Below are 11171 nucleotides of genomic sequence, written 5' to 3' on the forward strand. Positions count from 1 at the left end.
ACCAGGGGTGACAGGGAGGGGGAAGGAAGAGTTTTTGATTAGGATCATTGAGTTTATGTGAAAGGTAGTGGAATGATTTGGAACATAAACCGTGAAATGCTTGCACAGCTTGAATATAAGCAATGTAACAAATGCACATGTAGAAATTGTTGAAATGGCGTGTTTTATTATGTATATTTGGAACACAATAAAAAAAATAACATGAAGATCAATAAAAAGGAAAGAAAAGCTCTGTGGAATTCTTGCTCTACACACACACACACACACACACACACACACACATTTTTCTTCTAAAAAAAATGAGTAAAGAATCCCTGAGAACAAAAAGCACAGTCAATTACCCCCCGTTTTTATTGGTCCATTTCTTGTGGTGACCTCATAAGGAGCCAATTCTTTGGAACTCCAAGCCCCTATATAAGTCCCTGGAAACCTAGGTTTGTGGTCTTTCTGGCTCAGGAAGCTCCTTCAGTGACCTGAGACATCGTGACCAAACTTGGCTTGTTTTCTCTTTAAATTGTGGTTTTTCTATTTCCTCGCCAGCTATTCTTATTTTCTCTTTGTTTTTCCTCATTTGCATTCATTCGTTTTTCATTTTATTCTTCCTTTACATCCTCAATTTTTCTTTTTTTCTATGTACTTGTTAATTTTTTTATCATCTTACTATTATTGTTTTATTTTGTATTTTTTCTTATCCTCATGTTATTTATTCCTTTTTTGAATCTTTCTCATTGATTTCTTGTTTTGTTTATATATACAATTTATCTTATTTTTATCAGTTTTTAAAATTTTACTTCCTCTTTTCTCATTTTACCTTTTTGATTATATTTTAACTTTTTCTCATTTTTTCCATATTTCATTAAGTTTTTAGTCACCACTTTTTAGGGTTTTGGGTTTTTAAGTTTTTAATCCTACCACCAGGGCACCTCTTATCCCAAAGCCCGCTACGCCTTCGCACCATAGCCAACATGCTGCAGAGCCACTTAGCCTTCTCTGCTGTGGAGGAAACTCATGTGGGACGCTACCACCTCCTCAGAACCATCGGCAAGGGGGCATCTGCCAAGGTCAAGCTGGCCCAGCACATCATCACCGGCCAAGAGGTAGCCATTAAAATAATTGACAAGATCCAGCACACGTCCTCCGACCTCCACAGACTATACAGAGAGATAGAAATTATGAAGGATCTCCATCATCCAAATATTGTAAAGCTGTTTGAAGTCATAGAGAATGAGCACGCCCTCTATATAGTGATGGAGTATGCAAGTGGAAGGGACCTCTTTTACCACCTAGTGAATCATGGCTTCATGAGCGAAAAAGAGGCCCAAACGAAATTCCAACAAATAGTGTCAGCGGTGAAGTACTGCCACGACAAGAGTATTGTTCATAGGGATCTGAAAACAGAAAACCTACTATTGGACAAGCGAATGAACATCAAACTTGCAGACTTTGGTTTAGGAACTGAATTCACCCCAGGGAGCAAGCTGGATACCTTCTGTGGCACTCCCCCTTATTCTGCCCCAGAACTCCTTCAGGGAGAAAAGTATGACGGACCCCCAGTGGATGTGTGGAGCCTGGGAGTCATCCTATACTTCATGGTAACTGGATCTCTGCCTTTTCGTGGGAAGACCTTGACGAAGCTGCGAGAGCAGGTGCTGCAGGGACAATATCACGTTCCCTTCCACATGTCTAGCCAGTGTCAACACCTGCTCAGTAAAATTTTCATTCGTGACCCAAGAAAGAGAGCCACGTTAGAGGACATCCTAGCACATCCATGGATGAAGGTGAGCCATGAAGAAAAACAAAAGCTCTATGTGCAGCCACTCCCAGACTACGATAACCACTGGCACACTGAGGTGACGGTGAACACAGGTTACGTGCAGGAAGACATTCATGACTCACTGTTGAACCACAATTACAATGATGCGAACGCCACCTATCTGATCCTGCGTCACGACACATATGAGATTGACAGCCACACCAGCACCCTGGAACCCCAGGCTGAAGCCCATTGCACCGATAGCCACACTCCTTCCTCATCCCATGAAGTGCCTCCTACCGTCTGTCCTAAACCCAAACAGCGTAGTTACACCGAGCCCACCATTCCCACCTTTGGTTACTACATCCGCGATGCTTTGAACACTCTCTCTGAGGGAGGGATGGGGACCTCCATGGTGTCTACTTCTCCATCATTCTCCCTGGCCCTGGCCCACCTGCGGCAGCAATCTACCACAGCCTGGGCACAGCCCAACCAGGACTCTGACCTGTATGCCAAGGGGAGAAACAGTGAGGTGCCACAGCCCATCACACCACCCCAGTGTGTTTCTGTGCCTTCCTCCTCAGCCTACACCATCAACGAGAGTGCCGGGGCCCCGGAGAAAACCAGTTTTACCCAGGGAATGTCAAATCTAAGCTCCGCAAATGAGGAGCACGTGCTTGAGTTACCTGACCAGCCGAGTTTGCCCCAGACTGTGAGTCTAGCCTCTTCCTCTGAGGAGCAGGTGCATGAGTTACCTGACCAGCCGAGTTTGCCCCAGACTGTGAGTCCAGCCTCTTCCTCTGTCAGCAGCCAGGGCTGGAAGCGGGCCACTGGGAGGTTCTTTAAGCTCATGAGAAGATGCCTTTGTTTTACATATGACAAAAAGGACCACAAAGCATCAGACAGCAAAGCTGCACAAATGATCAAACCTCAACAGGCCAAACCACGCTCTCTCAAATTTACCTGGAGGATGAAGATCACCAGTTCCTTGGAGCCCGACGAGATGCTGCAGGAGATCTGTCAAGTGTTGGATGCCAATGGCTGTGACTGGGATCTCACACACAAATACACACTGCTGTGTATGAATGGCACACCAGGACAACAGGACTTCACTCAGTGGAGGATGGAGGTGTGCACCCTGCCTCGGAGGACTCTCAATGGGGTAAAAGTGAAGAGAATTTCAGGGACCTCTGAGGCCTTCAATAACATTGTCTCAAAAATCACCAGTGACCTTGCACTTTAAAATGGGGGCAGCAGCTGCCTGAGAGAAAACAGGAGTTCCAAGGTTTAAGCTCCTCTGTAATTTTGAAGGCAATGTTCGGAAAACCCACCTAAAAAAGGTGCCCGAAATTCACTTCACTTGAACCCTGTTGAGCAATCATCAAGGCAGTGTGCATACCTTCATCCTCCACTGCACAAAGTCCTCTTGGCCTGCACGTCACGTGTGCACAGCAACACATATGCCCGGGAGACATCCCACTCGCAGCTGTTGGCATCGCACACTTGGCAGATCTTCCACATCATCTCGTTGGGCTCCATGGAGCTGGTTCCTCCACGTAAACTTCAGCGACAACAGCTTGGCCTCTCCAGGTTTAAGCACTTCCACCTCGTCTTTGCTCTCAGATTCCTACAGATCCGCTGCAGCAAACATGAAGCAAAGAATTCATGAAAACAAAACAAACACTCCCAAATTCATCCGTTCAGACAGACAAAGGAAAGCTTGTAATAGGGAAAGCCACTTGATTCACTAACACGGCCATCGAGATCTCTCTGGAGTCCCTTGGGATGCACTGAACAGCAAACCAGAAAGTTGTCGGTTTAACTCCACACACAGATGACTTGAAAGAAAGGCCTCCAGTCTATTTCTGAAACATCTTGAAGCTGAAGAAAATCAGACCAAGTCCACAAGAGCCAAAGTATGACCTTGAGCTTGTCTCACCTGAATTTAGAGACCATCTCAAGAATACATTCACTGACTGAACACTAATGACCGAAGACCAGGCGAGTTGTGGAATGACATCATATGTTCTTCCTTGTGAAAAAATCTGGAGTTTAGCCATCAAATTAGATCCTGGGCCATGCGAAACTCAACATGGAAGACTTTCAAGTGGGCCTAAGTATTTCAAGAATAGGCATCAATTCTATTATACATTGGATCCTTTTCTGAACCTGTTTATTGTTTTCAGAGGGAGACCACCTGCCCTATCGTCTCCACCCTAGGAGAAATTTTTCTAGCACACCCATTTATAGAACTTTAGTAGCCTTGGAGGTGGCATGCCAATAAATTTTGCCCAAATTGACCTTGCTTCTCAGCTTTTCATGGTTGGCTCTGTCTCCTGTACAGTGACATGTCTATATTTTTTAACACTGGGTATCAGTTTCCAACAAATATTTCCGTATTAATGGTTTTGGTAGGCCTAGCACACACTGGAAGCAGGTAGTTGTCAATTTGGTTAGACTCTCCCACGTGAAGAGTGCTTAGATAGCTCCATGGGATTAAATCCATTTTCCATAAGAAATTGCTTTGCTATAACCCCCCAGCAGCCATGCCTGATTACTGGGGGCACAGCCACAATTACAATTCCTATAGGACATACAAAATACTGAGTGTTATTTAAAAAAAAAAAAAAGAAACTTGTGTTTTGACAGTGTGAGAAGGTTACATTAGGGAAGAACTTCCAAGCTAGTTGTAGTTCCTGATTTTTTGAGACATGCTTTGGTCCACCTAATTTATACCATATACTTTACCTTCCTTGCATGTACTGATGAGTGACCACTGCCCTTGATCACTTAGTGGGATTCATTTCTGCCTCAGGAAAAGGGCTTGTACTGGTGGGGGAGAGAGAGCATTATAATTAGTAGGAAAATAGGTCAATACTTCTCAGGGCCTATGGTTGACAGGATTTACATCGTGAAAAATATGTAGTGCAGCTTAAGAAAGAGCAAGAGCTTGCCAAAGTGATGCGGGGGCGCTCCAAATACTGAGTTCCAATCACTTAAGCCTGTCCAGAGTCATTTCTCAATTTATTGTCCTGCTAAATGGATGGACCCCCATTACCAAATTCTACATCATTCCCAATATCTCCTCCTTTTCCTTCTTACTATTTGTACTGAGTTAGAAATATGTGGCGCTGAGCTGGCAAACCAAGACATGTAATCCTGCAAATAACACTGAACAAATCTCAGTGGCCCCCTGCCATCCCTCGCTGCTGACAGAGGGAGAGGCTGGGCTCACAATCTGAGGCAAACTCGGCTGGTCAGGAATCTCTTGCAGCTTCTCAGCATGCAAAGAGCTTAGTTTTCACACTCCCTGGAGGAAACCAGTTCCTTCTGAGCTCCACCACTGCTGCTCATGGTGTGGGATGAGGAGGAAGCCTCACAGACACACTGGGAAGATGTTCTAAACTGCAGCACGTCACTGTTGCTCACCCTGGAACACACTCCAGAGTCCTGGTTGGGCTGCACCGAGTCTGTCCTGGATTCGTGGTATATGTAGGACTGGGGTGGAGAGACTGAGGTACAGGTAGATGCCATGGAGGCCCCTGATCCTGAATCAGATAGACTATCCAAAGCATTGTGGATGTTGCCCTGGCCAAGGTGGTCTTCACTTAATTTGTGGAATGGTCAATTCCGTGTTTGTTTGTGAAAACGTTGCTGTTCACAGAGGGCACAGGACTGGCCTTCTTTCTCTCCAGGGTGGGTTGTTCTTATGCTTCTGCTCTTCTGCCCTGACCCCTGGTCCTCCTCAGGCCGCATATTTTTTGGCATAATTGCAAGAGGAATTTTAGGTACGCCTCATGGACTAAATTATGTCCCCCCCAAAAAGTGTGCATCACTTTAGCTGGGTTATGATTCCCTGTATCTTGTGACTGTCCTCCATTCTGAGATTGTAATTTTATGTTAAAGAGGATTAGGATGGGATGGAAACGCTATCCTTACCCAGGTCACACCCCTCATCCAATGTAAAAGCAGATACCCTGGGGTGTGGTCTGTACCACCCCTTATGTCTCAAGAGATGAAAAGGAAAGGGAAGCAAGCAGAGAGTTGGGGACCTCATACCCCTAATAAAGCAGCAACAGGAGCGAAGCTCATGCTTTGGACCTGGTGTCCCTGCACCTGAGATGCTCCTCTATCAGGGGAAAATTGATGAGAAGACCGACAGAGAAAGAAAGCCTTCCCCTGGAGCTGACACCCTGAATTTGGACTTTCAGCCTACTATATTGTAAAGAAATTAATTTCTCTTTGTTAAAGCCATCCACTTGTGGTATTTCTATTACAGCAGCGCTAGAAGACTAAGAGAGCTAGAATGGCAGCCTCGCTCTACCTCCTCTGCTTGGGTTAGCACAAGAGGGTACACTGTACACCATGGGATGAAGATCCACTGCAGGCTGCTATGGCCCTCTGTCTCAGGTGTTTTACGACCAGGAGCAAATAGATGACTATCACAACACTGTACTTTGGCATCATCAATAAGCACTGAATCTCTCACCATGTGTAACACATCACCTCAATCCACTGACGGTCACTGTAATCTGGGTGTGGCTCCACATACAGCTTTTGTTCTTCATGACCCACCATCATTCACGGATGTGTCAGAATTGCCTCTGAAATACCTCTCTCACTAGGGTCATGAATGAAAATTTTGCTCAGCAGGTATTCATACTGCATAGTCATATGGAAGGGAAAGTCCCTTCACTACCTCCTGCCATAGTATCATGAAGGTATTTCCAACAAAAGGCAAGGATCCACCTACCAACAAATACAAAATGACTCCCAGGCTCAACACATCCACTAGGGGGGGTCCGTCATACTTTTCTCCCTGAAGAGTTCTATGGCAGAATAAAGGAAGGGAAACAGCCACAGGAGGTATACAGCTTGTTGCCCAGGCTGAATTCATTTCCAAGGTCAAGACCTGAAAGTTTGCTGCTCATTTTCTTATCTAATAGTAGGTTTTCTCTTTTCAGGCCCCTCTGAACCATACACTTGTTATGACAATCCTGCACCGCAGACACTATCTGGCAGAATTTGGTGGCTTGAGCCCCTTTGTCCCTCATCCTGCCATGAGCCCTTGCATGATGAAACACCTCCCCTCCACTTACTTATTCCATCACTATGTGGAGTGTGTTCTCATTCTTGATGACTTCAAACAATTTCACAGTAAACACTCCCACAGCTCCATGAAGGCATTTCCACCAAAAGGCAGGGATTCACTCACCAACAAATACAAGATGACTCCCAGGCTCCACACATCCACTGGGAAGTCCGTCGTACTCTTCTCCCTGGAAGACTTCTAGGGCAGAATAAAGAAAAGGTATGATTGAAAGCCTTCATAATTTTAACCTCTCAGGATAGTCTGTGGATGCTGCAGGAGGTTGCGGGGGCTCCCTAATGATCTTACCTTATTCCCAGTGAGGAGAGCTTTAGCCAACTTCACGTTGGTGAAGGTACCTTTGCAGAGGTTTTCGAGCCTTTGGTAGTCTTACACATGGGTCTCCTCCTCAGAAGAAATGGCCGAGAGGCCTCTGCATCATCTCAGACTTGGGTCAAGTCTTACTTAGCTTAGGGCCAATGGGTCCCAACACAGGATTCAAAGTGGTAAAAACTGATGACTAAATAAAAACTAGGCCCCTGGGTGGCACAAATTGTTAAGCCCTGGATGACAAGCCAAAAGGTTAGTAGTTCAAACCCACCCAGTGGCATCTCCAAAGTAAGGCCTCGTAACTGACTCTGAAAGGTCACAACCTTCAAAACCCTGTGAAACAGTTCTACTTTGCACGTTTGGTGTTGCTGCGAACTGTTATCTACTCAACAGCAACTAGTAACATGCAAATAAAAACTTAATTAAAGGAGAAAAAGATGAGAAAAAGCATATAAAAACTAGAAAAAAATACAAAATAAGAAAATGAAAAAGTGACAAAAATCAGTTTTATTTTGGGGGTTGTCTGTGGAGGTTGGAAGAGCTCTGCTGGATCTTGTCAGTGATCCTGGTTCTGAAAGTGGCCACATTTGGATTCTGGCCTACTGAGTTCCAGTCTCTCATTCAGAGCCCTACCAAAGGGCAATGTTAAAATGAATCAAGTGGGTAAGTTCAGCAAGACGCTGAGATAGGTTATATGAAGCTCTCACCCCACCAAAGGGGGAAAAGAAACCTAGAAGGTGTTGCTACCCTGTGAGTATCCTGAAAAGAGTCAACAGTTGACAAAAACACAGCAAATGCTGAATCAAGGAAAAGATGGCTTTAAAAAGGTAAGGCAACTTTGTGGTCTCTTTTCTTGCCCTTGCCCCATCTCTTCCCCAACTCAGTGGTCATCTTATAGTAGCAGCACTTGCTTCTGATCCCAGGGTGGGACCCTGTTCCTGGCTCCAGTTAGAGTACAGAAAATCATTGTGTGTGTCTCTTCTAATCTTTCTGGGGGATGCCTGAAGGACTAATGCAAGGGCCTTGTCTCTTTGACCTAACTTACGACCCAGGCTGCTAAGGTGGCAGGCATTTATAAGGAAAGATTGCAAGAGGAACTAACAGCCCATAGAGGGCTCAGGCTAAACAGTATGCTCAAAACATACGATAGATAGCCTAAGGCCTAAAAGCCAAAACTGGGAAGTACTTCTTTGGAAAATCAGGATATTCAAAAGCAACTGTGTGTTTGGGGAAATTTAGCAGGCTACAAATACCTAGAGCAAAATTTCTGTTCAGAAACTACCTGAGAAAGACCTATACTTTTTCTCACTCTATAAGTGTTTCAGGAGCGCCCCAGCACACAGCCAATCTGCACAGACTGGGAGAAGTATTTGTGGGTTTTGTTTTGATTTTTTGTTTCTTTCTTTTTTCTATGTATTTTTAGCTCCTCTCATTTCAAAATCACTCTAAAAACACTAGATGGGAATTTCCATTTTCCATTCCACTATAAAAGGAACTTGGATGTCCCTTGCATGCTCACAATAAGAAAAACCTGAAAAGAAACAACTCTTCTTAGCTCTGTCACAGATCTGAACTCACAGAGCAATCTGCTATCCCAGAAGCTGGAGATACACATGCACTACTACAAAGAATCCCTGCTTACTGGGAACAGAGAATGCCACCACCGTTACTTCCACCTCCCGACCTAGAATCATATGTTATTAGGTGCCGATGAGTTGATTCCAACTCATAGCAGTGCAATGTGACAGAGTAGAACACCCCCATAGGATTCTCTAGGCTGGAAACGTTATGGAAGCAAACAGCCAAGTATTTTCTTCTATGGAGTTGCTGGCTGGTTTTAATCAACACCCTGTTGGTTAGCAGCCATGTGCTTAACTATTATGCCACTAGGGCTCCTTACTTCATTGCTAACTGACTAATCCCTGGAAACTGAGAGATAGAAATTTCACAGGGCCTAGCCTTATAGTACCTTCACACTTCGGGGAATTTCTCATAAAGGAGACTCACTAGGTTTTCACTGTCAAACTGTAAGAAAAAGTCTCTCATAATTCCAGTTGGAAAAAAAAAGTAACCAACTGCAAACACTACTTTGTTCTTGACAACCGTCTACCCTTAAAGGAAATGGTTCTACCACCCTTTCAACCAACCTAACCAACTTCCAATTTTTAGAGCCTAATAGACTTGAGGAAGGGGAAATACCAAACACCATCTAACATGCCACATAGGGGGAAAACTGCCTACCTTCAGTCCTCATCGAACATACACAAAAAAAAAAAAAAAAAGAAAACCCAGTGCCGTCGAGTTGATTCCGACACATAGTACCCTATAGGACAGAGCAGAACTGCCCAATAGAGATTTCAAGGAGCGCTTAGCGGATTCGAATAGCCAACCAATTAGTTAGCACCCGTAGCACTTAACCACTATGCCACCAGGAAGTCCTCATCAAGCATAGGCTTGACAAAAACGTGGAAACACACACAGACTGAAGAGACTGGGTAAACAACAGGACAAGGCTCAGATATGGCACCTTTGTTAGAAATATTAGACCAGGAAATTAAAATAGCTATGATAATATGATAAGGGCTCTGGGTAAAAAGTGGACAACATGCAACAATAAAAGGGTAATGAAAATGAACAGACTGAAACTCAAAGAAATACTCAAAAAAAATCAGAAATGAAAAACACAGTAACACAAATGAAAAACGGCACTGATTGGCTTATCAGTAGGTTGCACATGTTTAAGCAAAGAATCAGTAAGGTTGAACATTTGTCAGTGGAAACTTGTCAAATTGAAAAGAAAAAAGAGTGAAAGAGAATAAGAAATGGGGGACAATCCCAAAAAGTCTAACAGATGCATAGAGGGAATACCAGAAGCAGAAGAGAAAAAGGAACACAGGAAATATTTAAAGTTTTAATGGCACAGTATTATCTAAAACTGTTGCCAGACACCAAATCACAGATCGAGGAGCCCATAGAACACTAAGCAGGATAAATACCAAAACATCTAAATCTGGGAATAGGATATTGAAAGTGCAGATAATTACACAAAGAGGAAAAACTTACATAAACAAGAGGAAACAAAAACACTATAGCTATAAAGGAACGAGGATTAGAATTCACCAGACCTCCCCAGAAACCACGCAAGCAAGAAGAGTGTGCAGTGATAAACGTAAAGTGTGAAAAGAAAACTCTAGCTGAACACAAGCTAAACAACAGATGTTTCAGTGACCACCTATAAACAGGAATACATTCATTCCAAAAAGTCACTAAACAAATACAGTAAAATAACCTTCAAGAATTTAATTTAAAAACATTAAAAGGGAAAGGTGCATAATCTGATTTCCAGGTTACCACTTTATAATATTAAAATGTCCACTTAAAAAAAAAATATTACAACGCATACAAGAAAAAGAAAATTTGTTCCATTGAAAGGAACAAAATAAACTGACAGAAAACGTTCCAGTCCACACATCAGACTTACTAGACAAAGACTTCAAAACGACTGTCTTAAATATGCCTAAAGAGCCAAAACCAAACATGGAGAAATATCTAAAGGAAATCAGGAAAACTATGAAAGAAAATGAGGCTATTAATAAAGAAAGAAAGCCATTAATAAAGAGATAATATAAAAAGAAACCAACAAAAATTCAGCAGCTCAATAGTGCAACCACTGAAATAAAAATTTACTAGAGAATGCAAACATTTCAGAAAGAAGAAGAAACTATCAATAAATTTGAAAAAAGGGATATTGAAATTACTGAGTCTCAAGAGCAAAAAAAAAAAATAAAAACAAGTAAACAAAGCCTATGAGATCTGCTAGACACAATCCACACAACCAGCATTGCTACCCCCAAAGGAGAAGAGGGGGAGAAAGTGACAAAAATCATACCTGAAGAAAGGATAACTGAAAAGTTTCAAAACTTCATGAGAGATGTGTATCTACAAAACTAAGAAACAAATTTCAAGGGAAATACACTCAAAAAAACAAAACAATCGTAT

At 43.1% G+C, this 11171-nt stretch overlaps 1 protein-coding gene across 1 annotated transcript; it reads left to right on the forward strand.

Annotated features, from left to right (window-relative positions):
* Positions 1–965: 965 nt before the first annotated feature.
* LOC126071080 (serine/threonine-protein kinase MARK2-like) lies at positions 966–2996 on the forward strand. The gene has a single exon (XM_049875374.1). The coding sequence runs from the start codon at positions 966–968 to the stop codon at positions 2994–2996; it is 2031 nt and encodes a 676-aa protein (XP_049731331.1).
* The last annotated feature ends 8175 nt before the right edge of the window (positions 2997–11171 follow it).

Source organism: Elephas maximus, chromosome 3, assembly GCF_024166365.1.
Source record: "Elephas maximus indicus isolate mEleMax1 chromosome 3, mEleMax1 primary haplotype, whole genome shotgun sequence".
In the NCBI taxonomy this organism is placed as follows: domain Eukaryota; kingdom Metazoa; phylum Chordata; class Mammalia; order Proboscidea; family Elephantidae; genus Elephas; species Elephas maximus.